Source organism: Acinonyx jubatus, chromosome D3, assembly GCF_027475565.1.
Source record: "Acinonyx jubatus isolate Ajub_Pintada_27869175 chromosome D3, VMU_Ajub_asm_v1.0, whole genome shotgun sequence".
Lineage (NCBI taxonomy): Eukaryota > Metazoa > Chordata > Mammalia > Carnivora > Felidae > Acinonyx > Acinonyx jubatus.
This window is the reverse complement of record NC_069392.1, coordinates 32,941,359-32,964,653: the sequence shown is the minus strand read 5'-3', so window position 1 is coordinate 32,964,653 and position 23,295 is coordinate 32,941,359. Positions and strand designations below refer to the sequence as shown.

Here is a 23,295-nt window from a genome sequence, read left to right as displayed (position 1 = left end):
GCTACAGCCATGACCACTCTTCCCAGAGGAAGTCCAATCTCATGGGATCTTGGAAGTTCTATGGGGCTGGCAGGGGGCTCCTGGGATGAGAAACTCCTGGGTGTTCTGCGTGCCCAAGGCTCCTTGTCCCAGATTCATCTGTAAGGAGTCTGACTCAGACTACCTATCAGGCAAATCCAATTTTTATTCTCAGCACTTTAAATGTGTCATCCAATTGCTTTCTGGCCTTCACAGTCTCTGACAAGGAATAGATGGGTAATCTATTGAAGATCCCTTGAGTGTGAGGAGCCTCTTGTCTCTTGCTGCTTTCAAGATTGTTGCTTCGTCTCTGGCTTTACACAGTTTGATTACAATGTGTCTCTGTGCATCTCTCAGTTTATTCTACTTGGAGTTCATTGAGTTTGCTGGATGTGGAGATTGATGTCTTTCATCATATTTGGGGAATTTGGGGCCATTATTTCTTCAAATATGTTTGCAGTCTCTTTCCCTTTCTTCTCTCCTTCTAGGACCCTCATTATGCATGTATGGGTATACTTCATGGTGTTCTATATGTCTCTTCTGCTCTGTTCATTTTTATTCATTCTTTTTTCTCTACTTCTCAGACTTTCAACTGGATAATTTCAACTGACATATCTTCACATTCACGGATTCTTTTTTCTGCCTTTTCAAATCTGTTGCTGAACTCCATGAGTGAACTTTTCATTTTAGTTCTATTTTTAAGCTCCAGAATATTTTTTGGCTTCTTTTTATAATTTTTACTTTTTTATTTATAGTCTCTATTCGGTGGGACATAATTCTTCTGGTTTCTTTTAGTTCTTTGTTCTTGGTTTCCTGAGCATATTTAAGACAATGGCTTCAAAATCTTTGTCTAGTAAGTACAATGCCTGGGTTTAATAATGGACAGTTCCTCTTAATTTCTTTTTTTCCTTGTGATTAGATCCTATTTTCTTTTTTCTTTACATGCCTCATACATTTTTATTGCAAATTGGGTATTTTGAATTCTATAACGAGACAGCTTGAGATCAGATTTGCTGCTTTGCCTAGGGCTTGCTGCTGCTGTGTGTTATGCGTTAGAGTTGCTTGCTTAGTGACTTTTCTAAGTTAGTTTTATAAAGAATGTATTCTTTGCTACCCAAGGTCACTGATTGTTCTGTTAGTTGTGTCATTAGACAGTCTTCCTTAAATGCCTGGAAAAAAAAAATCCTGAGTTTGCAGATTGCCTTTTGCTGGGACACTCTTTCCACATTTAGCCAGGCCATTGACAAATTTGTCTTAACCTTCATTTCCTGCTTATCCAGAGCCTAATGGTCAGCCCGAGGGTGGCCAAAGTTCAGGGTCTTCTCAGGTCTTTCCTGAACACGTATCTAGTCCTGGGCATGGCTTTCTAAATTCCTTGGTACACTCAGGAGCTTTTTAAATCCCTTGTTTCCCCATGGTGTCTCTTTCCGAGACTTTACCTTCTTTGGCTTTTTGGTCTGTCTGCTGCTTTCCCGTTGGTGGGTGGCTTCTGCTCATGTGTTTTCCTTTAAATGCATTTGACAAATGCTACCTAGGCATCCCTGAGGCAGCTCTAAGGTAGGAAAATAAAGGTTATTCACCACCCTCCACCACCCCCACCCTGGCACCGATGTCAGGGAGCCAGCAGACAGATCAGTACCTGCAAACACACTTCTCTGATAACAAGGCCCACACTGCTCCCGCTGGTTGGCGCAAGCTGCATCAGGGACTCATGGCTGCTGCCATGCTGGGGCATGGATGGTCATGGGCAGGTAAGTAAAAATACCCCCATTATTTCTTATTGAATTTCAGTGGCTTCCTTCTTCTTTAATCATTCCCCAGTTGTTGCAAGTTTTTAAATTATATTCCAGAGATCCAGAAAGTTAATTCTGACAGGTTTGGCTAGCTTAATTGTTGCTTTAGTGAGGGAAGGTAGTTTTAGACTTCTCTACACTACCATTTTTCAGTCATTCAATAATGGTTTAACCTAAACTTTTCGACAACGGTTACCTCTGTTTCATATTTAATAGCACAATTTATGCCGATCCCAGAAGGACTTTGCCAAGAGTCCAAAATCTTGCCACACCTCTGAATCAAATTTTCTTTACGTATTTTCTTGACGGGCATTGACTTAGGATCGATTCCATATTTTTTAATATCCCTGATTGCCTCAAGGTAAAATCTATCTATTTATTGACCATGTCTTAAAAACTCAAGCCTTCCTTTCTTCTAAGACATTTTAGGATCTGGTTCATTGAAATGATATATTGTTTGAAAACAACAAGCTGTAGACGAATACTGCTTTATTATGTTCTATCTCTCAGAAAAGACTCAAGAATAACTGTTGGCAATGGGAACTTAGCTCTTTATAGTTTTCGTATTATTTTTGGCACATTTTGTGTGACTTGTGACTTCACAGCCTTGCCCCACAATCTGTGATTCTATCTATAGTCTTATTGCCAGGCACTCTGGCAAAATGAAAATAGCTCTCACGCAAAATTCTACCGCACATACAAATATCTATTAACAAGTATAAATATGGTTATTCAACCTGTTCTTGTAAGGTCTGTGAAGTCCCAGCATCTTCCTCCATGCAAATGACATATCCTAACTGCTTTATTACTAGCAGCTGTTTCACAACACAGTGGTACATGCAGCTTAGCTAATCTTAGATGGCATGACTTAAATCAATTATCCTAGAGTTCACTTATTTTTATATGGCCACCATTATGTAAGCCAATCTCCAGGCTCTGCCCTTACACCATTTAAGCAACAGCAAATATATTGCAACAAATAAAGAATGTTATACACAACAAAACTTCGAATCTATCTAGTCCCACCACATATCCCATGCAGTGAGCCCCCCGATCCTGTAACTGCTTGGGACGTCCAGTGTTAAGTCAAACACTTTCGGAAACATCGCTCAAATCTCCCAAGGCTTCCCATTCCATTCTAAACACTTGAAATTCTTTTTTTTAATTCTTTTTTTAATATTGATTCATTTATGAGAGACAGAGAGCACAAGCAGGGTAGGGGCAGAGACAGGGAGACACAGAATTGAAGCAGGCTCCAGGCTCTGAGCTGTCAGCACAGAGCCCGATGCGGGGCTCGAACTCACAAGTTGTGAGATCATGACCTGAGCCGAAGTCGGACGCTTAACCGACTGAGCCACCCAGGCGCCCCTAAACACTTGAAATTCTTAAAAACTTTCTCATATTGAGTTAAAACGAATTTGCTCCTACCCATGGCCTTAGTTTTGTCAGAATAAACTATACTCTTCCTTCACTTGATACGCTTCCAAATAACTATTCTTTCCAATTCTGTTCTCTGGTAGTTTCTTCACACTTTCCTAATAGACTTGGATACAGTGCTAAAAATCACTTCTTTATTCTTTCTCTTTCAGTTGGCTTCAGTCTCACAAATTAACATTTCTCTTAAAATACTGAAAAGACTGTCATAGATATTTAGATGAATAGACCGATGAAACTAATATTAGTACCCATGCTTCCCCTATTCTAAGCCAGTTCTGGTGGTTATCAGTAAGTTACAGTTTTAAATATAAGACTTGCATTCATTTTTGGCATTGGTGTCCTTCAAAATTTAGAAGCTAGAGTTGTCTCTTTCGAGTTGTAGAGTGTAGAAATGTAAGGACTCAATTGCTCTGGGAATTTGAGAAGATTCCAAGTTGTTTCATACAGAAATGATGGATGTCTACATTTGTTCTGTCTCTCTAGAAGCTCTACCAGTGCAACTCCAGCATCACCTCCTCTGGTCTGGCATCTGACATATGCACTATATGTCATATTTCATGAAGACAATGGCTAAAATGTTTTACCTTTGACAGACTCCATGCTTATCAAAGCTCACAAACAACACTTAATTATGGTGGAAGAACGAGATGAGTGTGTGGGACAAGACACTATCCCCGGAAGGCAGGACCCCTGAGTTTCGTTTCCATAAAGGATCAAGAAGTTTTAATAGGTCAAGAATTTGATGTATTTTCAGGGGAAGACAAAACAGGGAACATCACCTTGGCCTGATAGCGACTGGTTGTATTTGAAGCAGGGGAGGGGTTATAAAGTTATATTTTGCCTATCTTAGTGCTTTATTATTTGTGCTTTTGAAGCTTTGATCTTACTGCATTACTTTAGTATGGTTAAATTGTTGGAGTTCCTTAATGTGCAATCAATGTTTCTTCATTTACTTATTCATATCCCACTATATTCCCAAAATGATTCAAGGCAGCTTACAGAAATACCTACAGTTCAACAAGACCAAATGAAATATAAAAATAGCTGAGTGCATCTGAGCAAACAGAATGTAGGGCTACAAAAACAAGAACAATCCGGACGTGACAGGGTATTCTCAGGAGGTGCTGGCAAACCTCAGCTCCTCACTTAGAGGGGAGCCATATTGAATGCTCCCCTTGGCTTTCTAGACGCCAAAGAGGCAACATGACTTAAAATCTCAAGTGACTTAAACAAGTTAATTGCTCAGGAAAAAAAGAACAACTATTTCTGAAAGCAGAGATTCTTCTTTGGAAAACTTACTCAATAAAGAAGAATCCGCTTGTTTATTCCTCAGTCTAGTCATTTCCATTGAGGAATTTGAAAGCTAGACCATCTTGGTACCTAGTGAGCTGGCTACCTTTTTGTGTATTTTTTAGAAGGTGAAGTAAGGATGCCTGTGTTGCATACCCCAGGTCTACACACCATTTAGTCCCAGTATGGAAGCTTTTGCTTAAATTTGAAGCCCTGGGTCCGTCTGAAATTAGCCTTCTCTGGTGCAGGGATCTTTAGGAAACATACTTCTCTTATTTGTGTGTACCTTTGATGTATGTGGCTTTCATGTTCAATTACTGTGTTAAACACAGTGGTCTTCCTTTTCAGGGCTTTGTGTAGCAAAAGTTGACTTTCATCCTTCGGTTAAATCTAATTAAGAAAATCAACTGAAGGAACTTCCCATAAAAGTGAGATGTTATTGTGTGCTAATGAAAGGCAGATTGTCCTCTTGTTACCCCAGTCATAAACACGAAGATGCATTCCCATCAAAGGGTCATAATTATCTGTCCCCAGAGCGGTCCCATAATTATGGCATTCTATTGTCAGGTGTCAGTGAAGGCCCAAACACGCAGTCTGCATGCAGAGTACCTTCTGCTGAATAGTTGACATGACAGTCTTGGTTAAGCTTATCCAACTTTAAAACCCTAAATGGCTCTACCTCTTTATAGCAAAACCATTTATTGTGTGGCCTCCACATGGAAGGGTCCTTGCGTTTTTATACATCCAAGGGTGTTCTTGGAAAATCTTTGGGAGGGTGGAGTGGGAGTAAGCGGCAACACAGAGTTCTGCTTACTGTCCCCACAGCTGGAGGGGCTCAGTGAGGCCAGCCAGTGGGTCTTCTCTCTCCACCAGCCCTAATCGCATCAACCTTGCCCTCCTTCACCCCAGTTTTCTCACCGAACGATTGGCAGTACGGAGTCCTTTTGTCCATCCCTCCTGCCTAGGTAGTCTACCCCAGACCAATTGCATCAGACCTTGGTGGTATCTCTTTGTGAAGAGTCAGCTGGATCTCAGAGCCATGGCATGGCATCCAAAACACTAAGGATGGAATTTTTCTTTCACTTGATCACAAACCATTCTCTTGTCTTACCCGTAGGTGATGGGCCTTCCAGAGCTGAGTTCCTTAGATGCCCACTGTCCACCCTCTCTTATCTTGCTTTCTTCAATTCTCCTTTATCTTCTTACAGAGGGTTATTTTTTAAGTCCTCAATCCAAGCCAATCTCTTCTCAAAGAAAACCCTGCTATCGCTAAGACAGGGATGTGTGTGTGTGTGTGTGTGTGTGTGTGTGTGTGTCTATATGTGTGTGTTTCTGTGTTTCTCTCTCTCCCTCTCTTTCTCTCTCTGTGTATGCATCTATGGGTGTGTGAATCTGTATGTGTGTGTCTGTGTGTCTGTGTTTTGCATCACAAAGCTTTTCCTTTGTCTTATAAAACAGTGTCCTAGGCTTTAATCAGAGATGCTTTCTTGGCTGGGTCACAGCTGCCCCCAAACAGCAGGAGAAGGAGTGGTCTCTAAATGAGTTCAAAACCAGTTAAAAAGAGCCTCCTTCATATCCTCCTCACCGTCTTCACTGGCATGAACTGGGGCAGGTTTCATCAGCAGAAGCAAGCATTGCACCACAAGATAAGCTTTTATTTTGAGGGAGGGAGAGAGAGAGAGAGAGAGAGTGTGTGTGTGTGTGTGTGTGTGTGTGAGTGAGTGGGGGAGAGGCAGAAAGAGAGGGAGAGAGAGAGAGAGAATCCCAACACAGGATCCTGACACCGGGCTCAAATGCACAAACCATGAGATCATAACCTGAGCCGAAATCAAGAGTTGGACACTTAACCAGCTGAGCCGCCCGGGCGCCCCTGAGCACTATTTTTTTTAACTGTAGCGTCCAACCCTTCCCTGGAATTTCTTCCGATCTAAGAGTAACCCAAATTAGACTCTTTCCTTCTTCCATTCCCTTCTACCCATAAGAGTGTTTCCTCTGCTGGGGGGCACCTGGGTGGCTCAGTCAGTTAAACGTCTGACTTCTGCTCGGGTCATGATTTCACAGTTCCTGAGTTCAAGCCCCACATTGGGCTCTCTGCTGCCAGCCTGTCAGTGCAGAGCCCGCTTCGAATCCTCTGTCCCCCTCTCTCTGCCCCTCCCCCACTTGCGCTCTCCCAAAAATAAATACTAAAAAAAAAAAGGAGTTTCCTCTGTTCATCTTCATATAATTGTAATATCCACATGTAAGTAATTGATCATTTAAAAGCCAGTCATCCTAAAGAATAACCTTCAAATGGGAAAAATACCAGAGTTAACCGGAATGTGTCTTTCCCTTGAATTCTTATATTATTACTTCTCAACCTTTTCTGCCAACTTTGCAGTATTTGAGAAGTAACCTGTGACATGCCGATGAAGCATCATGTATTCGGTCAATAGATACTCAGTGCCTGGCTGCTCAGAGGTCCATATCCCCACCCAAAGTTTAGCTGGGGCTCATGGGCACCAGGGCCTGTCTCTGTGAGCTGCAGGGTGCTCTCTTCCCTAGAATCTTGTCTCCTTAACTTTTTCCTGAGCTGTTTGAGATTACGCCCATGCTCATCCCTCTCTCCTCTCCCACACCTGCCCCCTGGCAAGCTCTATCTCCTCCGCAGCTACTTGTAATTTTAAAAATATGTTATTTAGGGGGCACCTGGGTGGCACAGTTGGTTAAGTGTCCGACTTCGGCTCAGGTCATGATCTCGCGGTCCGTGAGTTCGAGCCCCACGTTGGGCTCTGGGCTGTCAGCTCAGAGCCTGGAACTTGCTTCGGATTCTGTGTCTCCCTCTCTCTCTGCCCCTCCCCCCCTCATACTCTGTCTCTGTCTCTCAAAAATAAACATTTTTTAAAAATGTTAAATGTTATTTAGTATCTGACACTTTTGCTACAGAGTGAGTTCCTCCAGGGTAGGGACGGTGCCTGACTGGCCCATGCTGTTTCCATATCAGGGGACCTTAGTACTTTGCAAACATGTTCTAGATGAATAAGTGAACATTGACTGTACCGTCTGGTTTCCCCACCAACCATAAAGCCTTGCTTTATTAAAAACTTCCCCAGAAAGAATTCAAGGTCACAGAATGCTACAAAATTTGAAAATAAACAAACTTCATCATAGCTCTGGCAATACAATTAGCAGACCTCTAGCTTCAGAAACGATCTTTTGATTCAATTCAGTATGTTTAGTTCTATATAAAACATACCGACTTTTTTTCCTAAGATGAATGTTATTCTAATTATCTATCTAAAACTATTGTCAAGAGCAAACTTAATTATAAGTGCTCCTCTATGCAAAGACATCCAATGCTTGCCTAAGACAGAAAGAGAACCTTTATTCCAGAGGCAGAGAAAAGAATCTTGTCTGGGAAAATTACACACAGATAGTCCCAGCAACAATTGTGAAGATCTATGTCTTTTCCGTTCAATGCCTGGCAAGCAAGGCAGCTGAAGCTGGTCTCTGGGAGCCAAGAGCACCAAGTTGGCTGACCTTGACCGGGACCCAGTCCAAGGCAGGGCACTGCCTGTAATGTAAGGGCTTCCAATGACAACCGATAAGTCTTGATACATTCAACAAGGAAAACTTACTAAATTTATCCCTTTTTACAAATTTGTATTTTTAATAAATAAGGTATAGAAGATGATAATTCAGGAGCAGCTGGGTGGCTCAGTCGGTGGAGCATCCGACCCATGACTTGGCTCGGGTCATGATCTCACAGTTCGTGGGTTCGAGTCCCTCATCGATCAGGCTCTGTGCTGATGACGCCGAGCCTGCTTGGGATTCTCTCTCTCCCTCTCTCTCTCTGCTCCTCCCCCACTAGTACTCTCTTTGTAAAAATAAATAAACGTTTAAATAAATAAATAATAAAAATATAATAAATATTTAAATAAATAAATTTATTTAAATAAATACATTTAAATAAATAAATAATAAAAATAAAAAATAAATGTAAAAATAAATAAACATTTTAAAAAAGAGTATAGGGGTGCCTGGGTGGTTCAGTTTGTTGAGCGTTCGACTTCAGCCTAGGTCATGATCTCATTCTTCCTGAGTTTCAGCCCCGTGTCGGGCTCTGTGCTAACAGCTCAGAGCCTGGAGCCTGTTTCAGATTCTGTGTCTCCCTCTCTCTCTCTGCCCATCCCCCACCCATGCTCTGTTTCTCTCTCTCTCTTTCTCAAAAATAAATAAAACATTAAAAAAATTTAAAAAAAGATTATAATTCAGTTAGAAGGTTGATTTGAGAGCTGATTTTGAATATCAAAGACTTACTCTGTAGTTTAAACCGTAAGTTGCCTGCTGGTCGATGCTTACTCAAAAGTGAAACCCATAAAATCAAAGTTCTCCAATGATAAATGAGACAGCTTCTAAACGGTGGCTCTGAAAATGAAGCTTTAGCAGGGCTACAAGATCTATCTGTTCAAGTGGCTTGCTGCTATCTCTTCCCCCTGCTCCGAAGGGGAATCTTCTCTGTTCCTCTGCAGGACCGGCACTGGCCCCTAGAAATGGAGAGACTTAGAGCAAATCACAGCTAATGTAAAAATGCTTCCTAGAACCACTCACAACCACCCTGCATTCTTATAACGGTGTGTCCGGATTTTCCACTAGGTGGAAATCACCAGCCCCCTTGTCTTTCTGTCCCCACTCTGATACTTGGTGGGTGGCAGAAAGCCAAACAAAGGCAAAGAGAAGCCACACAGGGAGTGTCCTTCAAAGGTAATGAGGCCAGTGGGGAGAACAGAAGTGAGCCAGGGCTGTGTGCCAGGTCAACAGAAGAAATCGGGGTCAAGCCTGTGGGAATACTGGAGATGCGTGCTACGGCTCCAAAGGAAGAACTGAAAACATGAGCTCGTGTGACAAGAAAGACCGGAAACATGAGAAATAGAAGCTTGGTTTCTAAATGGGGACAGGGGAGGTCACAGTGGCTGCGTGAGGGCCCTAAGGCAGAGTTGCATTCCTTGGGGAACAGAGGCGTTTGGAAGCATCAGTACGAGAAGTGAGGTGCCTGGTCCTAGTCTGCTGGGGAACACGAGCGCCTTCGCTGAAAGTCTCAGTTTTTGCTTTTTGACTTTTCGATTTTAGCGAATCCTGCCTTTTTCCAAGCGGTTCCAAAGCACCGATGGGGACAGCACCTCACTCAGTTATTTGTTCCAATCCCGGCGATTTGAACCAACCTTGAGATTCCCAGGTTGAGGATCCAGGGGCGGATTGTGAGAAGTACAAAGTCCTCAAGCAAAAGATCCTCACCTCACCTCCCACCGAGTCATCTGCTTCTGCCACCTTTGGGCTGTGACATCCCCACCTTCAGCCCCCAGTCCTCCCCACGTCCCCTCCTGTCGGGGGATGGGCAAAGCACTGGCCTGAGCCATCAGTCAGAGCAGGTGGGGCAAACGCAGGGCCTGCGCCCGGAAAGCTGGGCTGCCAGCCCTGGACTTGCTACATTTTCTTCTGTGTGAAGAGGAACTACTGAAGTCGTTGAAACAGGGAGTGGTATTGTCACACCGTGATACTGGGGCTTCGAGAAGGCTGCTGGGAGGATGATGGCTTCTACAGAAGTCAGAGCGATGGCAGGATGACTGGCCGGTAAGAACAGGTTGGCCAGTCGTCCAGGCCAGAGAAAGGGCCAGTGGCTGCAGGGATGGGAATGTAGGCTCATGTGGGACAGATTAAGAATCAGCACACGCCCTTCTTTGGGCTTCTGAGTTCTAGAAGTTCACTGCACTAAGAATACTTTATAGGGGGGCCTGGGTGGCTCAGTGAGTTAAGTGTCAGACTTTCGCTCAGGTCATGATCTCACGGCTTGTGGGTTTGAGCCCTGCAGCTGGCTGTGTGCCGACAGCTCAGAGCCCGGAGGCTGCTTCGGATTCTGTGTCTCCCTCTCTCTGTGCCCCTCCCCTGCTCATGCTCTGCCTTTCTCTCTCTCAAAAATGAATAAATATTAAAAAAAATTTTTTTTAATTAAAAAAAAAGAATACTTTCTATCCTAACATTACTACCGCCTTGATTATCCCAGGAGGTCTAGTGTCATCACTGGGAGGATCCCCTAAATACCTGTGACCAAAAGAGAAGGTCACTTGGAGGCCATGGGGAAGGCGAGTGCTTGAGAGACTCTCAGCCTGGCTGGCAAGCTCTCAACTCCTCCACGGACCTGGGCATGAGCAGCTGCATTTCAAGACAATCTCTTACCTTCTTTAAGCCCAGTTGTGTTCGGTTGCCTACCGAAGTTAGGTGGTCAAAGAGATTTACAGGACAAAAAGCACAAGGCAGGCACAGAGCTGCTCTTGCATATGCCGTAGCGTCCCTGGAATGTGGGGACAGCATGTCCTCCTCCCGGACAGAGCTCATGTTTACCAGAAGTGCCAGCAAAGGCTGGACTCAGTGGCTCTCCTTGCGCCTGACTTGCTTAGACCGCGGAGGATTTGCAGTCCCGAAGCCCGTGGACTTCCAGACGAGTCAGCTGCGAGGGCTCTCAATGTCCTCTGTGAGCTCAGAGAGGATTTTCTGCCCACAGTCTTAAAAACTGTCCTTTGGAAAGAAAATACAACCAGCAGTAATGATGAGGGCACTGTCTACCAAGCGCTCAGCCTGTGTCCGTTCTGGGCTAGGTGGCTTGGAGGTATTTTTGGTAAAACTGACCACAGCTTCGCAAGATAAGCCCTCAGTGTGCTTATCTGCTGCTGCTTAGCAAACGATCCCGGAGCTCGGTGGCTTCAAACAACGATTGTTATTTATGTGTCTCATGATAGTGTAAAAAGGCATTTAGATAGGTACGGTCGGAGGACCTCACCTCTGCCTCGCGACCCCGAGGGGGACCCCGGCTGGGGAGGCCCACCGGACTGGGAGCCGCCGGCAGAGCTGGGGGCTGGCTGGGCATCTCCCCCTCCACGCGCACACAGACCATCTCCTGGTAAACTCAGGGGTCTACCCATCATGGTGGCCTCGGGGTGGTTGTGTTCAGGGCTCCAAGAATGGCAGGAAGTAGTTGCTGCCTGGAACAACACTGCCGCCTCCACGTCCTAGGGGCCAAAGCGGCCGAAGCACACCTCCCCACCCTGGGTTCAAGGGAGGAGGGGACACAGACTCCACCTCTCAGTGGGAGGAGCGCCAGACATTTGACTGCCATTTTGAATCCACCACGCTGTTATTATGCTTATTTCATAGAAGAGGAGACTGAGGTTCAAAGAAGTGAAATAATTTACATCCTACGAGGAACACAGCTGAGACTGGCAGTGGGACTGCCTCGAAGCCTTTTCTTTTTCCAGTACCAGCCCTGTTCTCTCAACATGTGAACATTTGGTGAGCAGCAAAGAACTCTTCCGACCGAATCTAGAAGAAAGCATAAGAACTCCCTTCGCCACCGCCACCTTTCACCCTCTGTCACTAGCTGTAGGCCCCCGGTCCCAACATACAGCTGTAGAATCTAAAGTTTCCTTCAGTTTGAGAGGTTGTTCGAGGTAAAAGACGAGGAAAAATTACCAATGAGCAAAATCACCAATTGAAATGAGAACTACCTGGCGCGGGATAGGTTTCTCTCCACAGAGGATAGAAATATATTTACATTATGAAATACACTGCAATCCAATGGGAACCCCTTGTTATTATTAGATTTCCTCTTGAGAAGGATTCATAAGTGAAAACATAACTTGCTATTTTAGTATTTTGTTTTTCGGGGAAGAAAAAACCCTTTGCAAAAACAAATTTAAAAGGAAAACCTTATCCATTTCAAGCACTTGTTTATTTTTCTTATTTGCCATGCTAAAACCGTCTTCTTTCAACCTCTGATTTTGTTGGGAGATGAGGTTTTGTTTTGTTTTGTCTTTTATCTTCTTCTTCTTTTTTTCTTCCCCCCCCCCCCCCCCCAAATCTGGAAGGTCTCCTTTCTAATGTGGGCATGACTAAAAAGCCTTACCAGAGTCTATTTCTGAGTCCACGCCTTCCTCTGGCAATGGCCGTGGCCCTAGAGCTCCCCCCAGCGGGAAGAACGGGAACCGCGAGCAGAGGGGAGCTTGGTGCGGGCTGTGTAGGTTCACCGGGATTGCAGGGGCCCTGCTGATCCCTGTGAACATGATTCGTCTCTGGAACTTTTACGTCTCTTGACTAGAATGTGTCCCACCATAGTGTTATTCTATCTTCACAGCGACACGAGAATCTCGAGAAAAAGGCTGCTTTTGCAACTCTAGTGCACTTTGTGGGCTTGAAATTTTCATGTTTGAGTAAGCTTTCCATCATAGACTATAGGCACTTTTTTTTTTTTGCCTTCTTTATTACTATTTGTTCATTTCTAATCACACAAGCAGAAGGAAGCTGTCTGTATGTGATCAAGAGGCATATTCCTGAAGATTTTCAACCAAATCCAAACTTTGCCTGGCTTTAGATGGGACTGGGCGGAGGAGGGGTGTGTTGGCTCATTCACTCAGCAGTTGGTCTTCTGCACTCCGATGGGGCCTTGGCATTGCGGGTCCCTTGTGTTCCCTGGAATAGGCCAGGAACACACCCTGCCACACCAACGTGCTGCTTTGCTTTACCTCTCTATTAGCCATGCTCCTTGACCGGAGAGCCCACTGGCTCAAGCCATCGTGCCTGCGTGTCTTCATTCAGCTGTCACCTGCCCAGTCAGGTAACTGCTCCCACCCTTGTGCGTGCACTGCTCCAGCTCCCCTCCTGCTTTATTTTCCAAGAAGCACAGATCCCACCAAGCATTCCAGCTGGTCGCCCAGGCCCCCACCCGCACCCTTCCCTCCCCAGCATATAAACTCTGAGAGCACCAGGCAAGTCTGCCGTCTGTTGTGTCCACAGCTGTACCCCCAGGGCCTGGAACAGTGCCTGGCACACAGAAGCCAGTCCACAAATATCTCTTGAATGAATGCCTAACGAGTAAACAGCATAGGGGCGCCTGGGTGGCTCAGTCTGTTAAGCGTCCAACTCTTGATTTCAGCTCAGGTCACGATCTCAGGATTTGTGAGGTGGACCCCTGTGCCTGGCTCTGCACTGGGTGTGGCACCTGCTTGGGATTCTCTCTCTCCCTCGCTCTCTGCCCCTCCCCCACTCAAGCATGTGCTTTCACTCTCTCTCAAAAATGAACTTTGAAAAATGTTTTAATGTTTGTTTATTTTTGAGGGACCGTAAGAGACAGAGCGTGAACGGGGGAGGGGCAGAGAGCTATGGAGACATAGAATCTGAAGTAGGCTCCAGGCTCTGAGCTGTCAGCACAGAGGCGAATGTGGGCTTAAACCGTGAGATCGTGACCTGAGCCAAAGTGTGACGCTTAACCAACTGAGCCACTCAGGCACCCCTCAAAAATAAATTTAAACAAAAGGGTCGATAGCATGAACTCAGTCTACAACTCTTTGTTCCTGACAGGTTCAAATTGTGCAATTCTTGAGGAATTTTTAATGTGGAAGATGCATGCTATTGGTAAAATTTCATTGATAAAGTCAATGTTGTGTTACTTCAAATTTGTCTAATTTATATTTGCACAAAATGTAGCCACACGAATGTATTCTTTTGCAACAGTATTAAATTATTACAATTGAAGGCTAAAGTCATTTTTACAGGTATATCTTTGGGATGTAGTTTTAAAATGAACATTTTCAGGATGAAATTAGGTTGTCTGCAAGCAGGCTAATAAAATATACAGTAGGACTCTACTAAGCCGATTTGGTAAATTGGTTTCAACTTTCATTCAAAGATAACTATCAGAGTAAGTTCTACATCTTTTCTCTTCTTACAAGTATTATTTATCAAAACAATTGTGTTGGTTAAAGGGGATTTTAAAAATCTGTTACTAAGCCCATTAATGCTGCAGATGTTTCTAGCTTTACTGTGCTCTGAACTCTTGGGAAACGCTGCCTAACTTTGTGTACAAAATAGTGAGAGGTATCACTTTAATGTGGAAAGTTCAGTTATGAAGGCAGCGTGTTGCCGGAGTCTGGCTCTGTACCAAAAGTAGCAAATCACTGCTGTTTGGATGGCCCGCGGGTCTAAACGCCTGTGCGAGTGGCGCCACCGTGTGTCTACTAGGGAGAAGTACAAGACCACCTCAAGGAGGCAATGAACTGGGAAAGTCTCTGTAAGGTCCACTTACCGCATCTGGCAGGGATGTTTCCTTCTCAGCCATTTGGCAACTTCTGTCAGTCGTATCTAATAAACTCCCCAATTTTTCAATGACTAGTGAAATTTCCAAACACTAACAGATATGTAGTAAAACGTGCTCCAATTTTTTTTCTTCAGAAATATTTGATTTCTATAATTGATCCATGCGCCTAAGTGGGTGTATTGTGTGAGTTGTTATTAAACGACTACAAAACAGGTTCCATTTTTTTAAAAAATTTTTTAACCTTTTTTTTTAATCTTTATTTACTTTTGAGACAGAGAAAGACAGAGCATGAACGGGGGAGGGGCAGAGAGAGAGGGAGACACAGAATCGGAAGCAGGCTCCAGGTTCTGAGCCATCAGCCCAGAGCCTGACGCGGGGCTCAAACTCACGGACCGTGAGATCGTGACCCGGGCTGAAGTCGGACACCCAACCGACTGAGCCACCCAGGCGCCCCGACAGGTTCCATTTTTAAGTCCACTAGAGTGGCTTGGGTATAGATTTTGGAGTCTCATGGTTCTGGGTTCAAGTTCTACCTTCCCATTTACTGATTGTGTGATCTTAGGCAAGTTACTTAGCTTCTCTGAGCCTCAGTTTCCTCATATGTGAAATGGGATCGTTATCGTGCTTCTGAGGTGGTGCACATGAAATGCTTCGTAGGGTTTCAGGCAGATTTTAGTTGTCCTATTGAGCCGTTTGTCTCTCAGCTGCCAGGGACTGCCAGGGTGGGGGTCTTAGCGGCTGGCCTCCATCCGGAGCCTGCAGGGTCAGGCAATCCGGGCAGAATCCACTGTCAGCACCGCAAACACCCATCTCCTCCCCACTGAGGCAGGGGCGACTGTGGCATCGTGGCTACATGGGAAGCTATGCTCCGGCTGAGGCCACACTGGTCTGCCATCTTGTGCCGAGGTAAGAGGAACAGCACACAGGGTGTGTCTTTTTCCATTCTCACACCCTTGCCCTCTTGTTCTGTTTCTGGAATTCTTCTGAAGATATTAAGGCATTAACAATGATGCTTGCAACAGTTTCCTATCTATAAATCCATCTAGAAATCACCCCGGGGAGGAGCCACACCAAGGCTCTGGAGGAAGCAGCGTCTAAACGTCCTAACTCGTCTTTCTCTTCTTCCGCAGGAACGAGAGAATTGCAGAAGAGCGCTGAGTGAGCTCTGTTCTCCGTGCAGCCTTGTACTGGGTCTTGCAGAAGTCAGGGGCCCTGTCCCCCAAAGCTCACAGGTGAAGGGCAAAGGCAGATACTGCAAACCCTCAGACAATGCCAGATGGAGGCCCTGCGGCCACAGGGACAGGGAACAATTCACCAGTTAACCCCAGGTGTGCACATTGTGTGCCTCTTAAGGGTCAGGCATTGTTCTAAACACCAGCAAACAGACAGTACAAAGAAAGCCAGCCACACAAGGCTTAACTTCCACCAGGAGAGATGAACAGTAAGCAAAAATCTTCATAAAACAAGAAAATGACATCAGGTAGGGAGATAACAGATGCTCTGGGGGGAAAGTAGGGCAATGCTGAGGACTAAAAGTGTGGGTTTCTTATTTTTCTTTTTTTGATTTTTTTTTTTAATGTTTATTTATTTCCGAGGCGGAGAGACACAGAGCATGAGTGGGGGAGGGGCAGAGAGAGAGGGAGACACAGAATCCGAAGCAGGCTCCAGGCTCTGAGCTGGCAGCACAGAGCTTGACACGGGGCTTGAACCCACAGACCGTGAGATCATGACCTGAGCTGAAGTCGGTTGCTCAACCGACTGAGCCACCCAGGTGCCCTAAAAGTGTGGGTTTTTGAGTCAAAATAGTCAGAGTTCATCAACCAACCAACCTCTCTCCCAAGCAGTGAAAAAGACCCTTCATTTCCGTGAACATTCAGCTGAGGAAGGTGGGTCCAAGAATCTTGCTTTCTGGCAGCAGAGGAGACGAGGGGAGGGAGGTTTGTGCACATGAGGAGCCCGGGGATCCGGGCATGGGCATGAAGAACTCTCCCAAGACCACAGCCCAAGACCACAGCCCGCCATTAGAGAGCCGGGGGTAACAAGCTCTACCTCAGCCTTGTTCACCCTTTGATGGAAATCACTGTAGTCAGATCCAAAACCAGGACAGCATGTGGGAAGGTAAATTTTTGTGGAGGCAAGATAAAGAAGGAATTTTTAGAATAAGAGGAAAGGATGAGTTTGATGGGGTCACTTGAACCAGCAGCCAGCCTGGGGAATGAGTGGGACATTGAGCATCTGAAATTATTTTTTTTAACGTTTTATTTATTTTTGAGACAGGGAGAGACAGAGCATGAACAGGGGAGGGTCAGAGAGAGAGGGAGACACAGAATCCGAAACAGGCTCCAGGCTCTGAGCTGTCAGCTCAGAGCCTGACGTGGGGCTCGAACTCACGGACTGCGAGATCATGACCTGAGCCGAAGTCGGCCGCTTAACCGACTGAGCCACCCAGGCGCCACCAAGGGACATTGAGCATCTGAAGGGGTTCAGGAGAGGAGGTGAGAGATGCCCCGGAAGGAGGCGAAGCAACAGGTGAGTTGGAGGCAAAGGCCACGATGGCAACCTTTGCTTGGGTGCTGGAAGCAGCTGCTGTGATATCAAGAATTATTTTCATGGGGTATACCACCAGATTTAGCTTGAGAGACTGCACTCTTTTGCCTTTCCTCAGTTGGTCCAGTCTTTTCATTTTTTGGCTCACCCAAGCTGGCTTCCCTAATATCCCTCCCTCAAGCCCTATTTCAACCCTAATGTAGGAAAGGATTGGTGGAGGCGGGGAGGGAAGAAGAAGGTAGAATATTTGTGTGCCCCCATTTACTGTCCCTGTTCTCCCTCCTCTTGCTCCCTTTCCTGTGAAGGAGAGTTAGCATGTACTTACACACCTTCCCTAGTCAAAGGTCTTTGGGAACATAGAACCCTCAGATGCCATGGGGATGTCCTAGCCTTCTTTCTTTTTTCCATTCTGTCTTTGTCTCTACTTAACAAAAGTAGGTTTAATATTTGTGTCCTCTCATAGACCACAAGTTCTATGTGGGCAGGCATTATGTCTTGATAGGGTTTAGAACAGGCTATCCCTAAATATGGCACCTTGGCTTAGTGAAAACTTTAAGATGAAGAAATTCGAAAAACAGCAGGTGCAGGATGTCTCTCTGACCTCACCCTTCTCTGCCAGAGCAGGTCATAAGACCCTGCAGGAGAGGGAAAAGTTTTTCTCAACTCTCTTGGAATCTCTGGCTGGGTCTGCAAATTAAACAGACAAAGATTAACAGGAGAAAAGCCTACAGGTATATTTCATGTAAGTTTTACATGGCATGGGAGCCTTCACAAGGAAACAAAGACCCCAAGATCCAGACCTGTGTACTTTTATCCTAGGTTCAGTGAAGAGTGGAAATATGACAGGTTAAGGAGCAGAAATGAGGGTATTAAAGTGGCGGACGCTTAGCAAAGCCTGTTTGTTCAGCTTCTTCTCCTCCGTCTTTGGAGATAAGGATGTTGTTTTCCTCCAGGTGTTGGGAGGCAGCTCTCACGTGAGGGTTTTATGACCTGTTTTCAGAGCAGACGGGCGGTGGGCAGAGGAATTCATAGTGATCTTCCTGCTTGTACTGTTTTCTCAAACTTCCTCAGCTTAAAACATTCAATACGCCAAGGTGGCATATTTTGAGGATCATGTCCCGAACCCATCAGCCCTCCTATGAGATGTGCCCTCCTTATACCTGGAAAAGAGGACCTTCCTTATCTCAGAAGATGCAGGGATGCTGAGGGGACCCTGAATGATTAGTCCTTGCTAAGCTTCCCTCTGATTACTACCCTTCACTCATACCCTTTGTCCTATTACGTTTTCCCGCAACTTTCCTTTCCTTCATCGACTCTAGCATCACATTCAGGTTTACCCACTTTTGCACGTCTTCATTTCCTTGGGAAGGCTCTTGTGTCCTGTGAAACTTCCATCAAGCAGATCTGTATGCTTTCCTCCTGTTGATCTGTCTTTCCAGTCTAATTTACAGTGCCCCAGTTGGAGACTCTAAGTTGGGTAGAGGAAGATATTTCTTTCTCCCCTATGTTCCCTTGCTTACAGTTGTATCCTGTGGGTGTGGGCACGGTGCCTTGTGCAGAGTGGGTGCTCAGAAAATGTTTAATAATTGAATGTGTGAACAAGGGAGAATGAGGAGAAGCCTTTTGGTGCAGAAAAACTTCTGGGACAGTCAAATGGTTTTAGAGGTTGATAATGCTGGGTGGACGTTAAGTCTAATTTCCCTTAAAAATGTAAGACTTTCCTGTTTTCTGATAAAGGCCCCAGTTCTCTTATACTGAACCAGTCATTCCAGAGCTGTGGTGAACTGGAAGTCAAGGTCACAATATTTTGCAACTCCTTTATTTCCCCACCTTTTGAATCTGGACTTGCCTTGTGACTTGCTTTAACCAATGAAAGCTGCAGAGGTGATTTTGAGTTGCTCCCAGAAGGCCTAGATTTCCACTTCTGCCCCCCCTTGGAATGCTGTGCCTTCATATAGGGAAGCCCAGGCTAGATAATGGGATGATGGCAGGAAGCCCCATGTGTGGGTGGTACTTATACCCAAGAAACTAAGTAAGGAAGTGAGGATAGATGAGAGGGGTTCACTGGAGAAAAGGCGGACTATTCGGGAACTGATACAGATAATTGGTAGATGGGCTGATGAGGCCAAATGCAAGATCTCTCTTCAATTGCTATTTCCTATTACACAAGAAGTTAAGAGTTGGCAGGCAGGCAGGCAGGACGATTGTGTTGGAATTTTGAGGAGAAAGAGGGTGTCAACAGCCATCCAAGTGAGTGGGTGAGTAATTTGGCAGGAAAATAAAGAACAATTGCTTAGCAGCACCAAAGATCTCCTTGATGCTTATGATCATTAGAATGAGTAATGTTGGCAAGCTGGTTTGTTTTTTTTTTTTTTTTCTCCAGCCACATTTCCTTGCTCAAGAGCAGTTCCAGAGTAGGTAGAGAGTTGGGGGTTTTCTAGACAAGGAGAGAGGAGAAAGGGACGGCCACGGAGGTTGCGGTTTAGTTACCAAAGAGTAGCTAAAATGATAGAACACGGAATCTACGCTGGGTAAAGAGGGGGAAATGAATAAGAGTAGAAGGATAGGAAAAGGTGAGCGTTCTGTTGAAGGTGAAAAATTCCTGGCACGAGGAAAGGTGATGTGGAATGGCAGGAGGAGGTTAAGTGGAGGTTAAGTACGCAGTTACGAGTAATTAGTAAGGTCAAGAGTATGATCCTGGGAATGGGTGGATGAGTTGGTGGGGTTAGAAACTGAGAGGCTGCCTAGGCATTGCAGGAATCGTCCTTGTGGATATTGAAATCACCGTGAGTTAGCAATTGAGCCAAGGGTGTTACTGGCTATTATTTCTGCTTGAACATTGCAAGCGATCCTAACTCCGTTTCATTCAGAGCGCTCACCGTAGTTTGTAGCGGCTGGGTGATTATTTGACAGTAACCAGGACGGACAGTCTGTTTTGCTTATTGACTGACGTACAGTTGGCGCTCAAAAGGCAGGATGAGTGAATGAATACTCTTGCAGCCATGGGACAAATGTAGTAAATTATAGCACCAACGTATTTTCACATGAAGAGAAAAGCAAGGCTCCGCGAGGGCGGGGGTTTTTGTCTGTTGTACCCCCTGCTGATCTCCCGGTGCTTGTAACAGTGCCCGGCACATATTAGATGTTCAGTAAATAATCATCGAACGAACGCCGGAATGAAACAACCACCGTCAGTGCCCACGGCGCCTGCGCTAGAAGCGCAAGGCTCACGCGAACCCACTCTGCGCCTGCGCGTTGTGTGCCTGCGCTGCCTCTAAACACCCCGCCCCCAGCCTGCTTTGCCTCATTAGGTTTGAGCCCTACAGGCCCCTGTAGCAGCCGGGCTGCCGCGTCGTCCCGGCTTTCCCCTCGGCGTTCCCACGCCTCCTCAGCCGGGCTCTCGCCCTCCACGTCAGGGCCCGGACCTTCGAGATGGCGGCTCAGAAGATAAATGAGGGGCTGGAGCACCTCGCCAAAGCAGAGAAATAGTGAGTGAGAGACACTGACGTGGGCCGCTGTCCCGGCAGTGGGTCGGTGCCCCCACCTCCACCCGGTCCTGGCACCTGGGAGTCGGAGGGAGGGCGCGGGGGAGCGAGCGGGGAAGGCAGCGGCCTCCCGGAGAGGCTGCGGCCTGGGCGGGGCCAGCTTCTCCTCCGGAAGCGGACTTGGTCCCCCCCCCTTGCCGGAAGTCGTCTCCTCTGTCTTGAGGGGTCGGTGGGCTGGAGGCTGTGCAGCTGCTTCTGTTCTGGGCTCTCTGGACTGGATGGTTGGTTTAGGAGACCGTCTTGTGCACTGTAGTTTAGCAGCGTCCGTGGCCTCTAGCTACTAGATGCCTGCAGCACCTCTCTTCCCTGTTCGAGCCGACGAAACTGACCCCCTGGGAGGTAAAATCGCCTTCTTGAAAACCAGCACTCTAAAGTAGAGTTGAGAAAGGAGCTACAGATGTACCCTGAAAACTCCGCAGTTGTCGCTTGTGTCCCAATATACGGTTTCTGGGGGGTGGAGCTTCCTTAGTCATTTTATGTGTTCGCCCAGCTTCTGAGATGGTACTAAGTAGGCACCCAACAGACATTTGCGGAACTGAACTGATTCGTCCAGTCCTTGCACACTCTCCTCCTCCTCCGTGTCATTACTGCAACGAATTTTTGTATAGCAGTACTACAACGTGAAAAAGTCTATACGGTGCCGTGTGTCAGATACTTCACATACCTGATCTGAGATCTTTACAACTTTGGACGTGCAGAATCTCATTTTACAGAAGAGGAGGCGAGGCTTGGAGAAGCTTTATGGTGACTTGCCCGAAGCTGTACGGTTGAAAGATGGCAGCGCCAGTTTTTGAACAGTGGGAAAATTCAAGATCTTTCCGGTGTACCATATCACTGCTTCCAGGCAGTGTGTAAGGTACTGGAAATGACCACAACAGTCTTGCTTTCTACTGAGAGCAAACAAAAGTATCATTAGAAAAGTGTGTGTACTAAGGACCAGAATAAAGCTGTGTTAACTTTGCTTTGGTAGCACAGGGAGAGAAGTTTATTCTGCCTGGGGAAATTTAGGAAGATTTCCCAGAGGTGATTTCTGAGCAGGGCGTTTTTAGACGGAGGGAAAATCCTGTGAGACAGAATTTATGCACAGGATGTAGTCTGAGCACAGCCCTGAAAATATGCTGGGAGAATAGTTAATGTAGAGTAGTTGTAGTGCCAGGGGATGAGCTAGAGCAGAGAATTTGGGGATGAGCTGCCCCTCTGATGGTCCTGAACCTTAGCTCTTCTGGGGATCATATAAGGAGTGGGACGTGTTTGGGTTTATTTTTGGCAAAAGAGGTGTGGCAGCAACATGGGGAATGGGCAGGGAGAGAGAAAAGTGAGAACTTTGGCCTATTCAGTAAGCAAACATCTGCAAAGTTGTCCTGTGTATCTGTCCCAGCCACTGGGGTTATTGAGGTAATGAAAAGTGGTCCTTTGCTCAGGAGCCTAGACTTCACAGGTGGGCATATAAGTCAGATATTAAATGCTAGAATAGAGGTATGCAGTGGTTTCAGTGGATATACAAAGTAAGGAAAAGTTACTATCCTCGGGGTGGGGGAAATGGAAGAAGAGAGCAGGCAGGAAAGGTGACTTTCCCATGACAGGTTAGTAGACTTGACCGGGGTCCAAATTAAAGTAACTGTGCAGGGGGCAGGATTGGGCAACATCTGTCAGACAGAATCGGCAATCTTTAATGACTTGACCGGAGTGAAAAGCTTGACAAGAGTCATGGTTTCGGAGAGTTTGGAGGGATGAAGTGGAAGAGAGATCTTCAGCTATTGACTCTTCTCTTTTTTTAATTAAAGAAAAAAAATTTAAATTAAAACAATTTTTATTTATTTATTTATTTATTTATTTATTTATTTATTGAGAGAGAGAGAGAGAGAGAGAGAGAGAGAGAGAGAGAGAGAATCCTGAAAGGATTCTGCAGTCACAGCACGGAGCCCAATGAGGGCTCGATCTCCAGGACCAAGAAATCATCACCTGAGCCAAGGTCAAGAGTCAGATGCTTAACTGATTGGGCCACCCAGGCACCCTTCTTTTTTGACTCTTTGGACCAAAATATCAAAAACACTAACAGGTAGAGCCATTAAATTAACCAGTGTGCCTTCTCTCTTTCTTATTAGAGGTATTTAGTTGACTGGGGATGATTTGCTGTATTTTTAAATCTCTAGCTCTTTCCATGTGTAGCACATCAGACAATACATTCATACTGTGTTTGGGTTGGGATTTAAGAAATTACGTTAGTATACAGAATATAATGAACCCTTTAGTGTAGGGTGAAGGATTAGAATTTTGCCTTATTGGAGTGCTTCTCTAGTGTTGTGGATTAGACTGCAATTTAAACATTTTATTTTTCTGAGCAATAATATTCTTGGTGAGCTTAAAAAATGGGTCACACATTTGGATCTTATAGCAGTAAATACGCAAACACAAATGTTAAACATGCTTATTTGGCAAAAAATATTGCTTAAAAGTTAGGGCTGACAAAATAAACATGTATTTCTGAGGGCTCTTGGGGATTCCCCCGTCTTTCAGTTAGGGTGCTCCTTTGAAGCACCTTACA

The 23,295-nt window shown here is 45.5% G+C and overlaps 1 protein-coding gene across 1 annotated transcript in view; it reads left to right on the top strand.

The window, feature by feature from the left end:
• Positions 1-20,535: 20,535 nt before the first annotated feature.
• Positions 20,536-23,295, top strand: part of NAPG (NSF attachment protein gamma) — a 28,634-nt gene continuing 25,874 nt past the window's right edge. Inside the window, exon 1 of the mRNA XM_015061615.3 lies at positions 20,536-20,693. Within this exon, the coding sequence (XP_014917101.1) occupies positions 20,638-20,693 (56 nt within the window). The 5' untranslated portion in view covers positions 20,536-20,637. The remainder of the gene's footprint in view (positions 20,694-23,295) is intronic.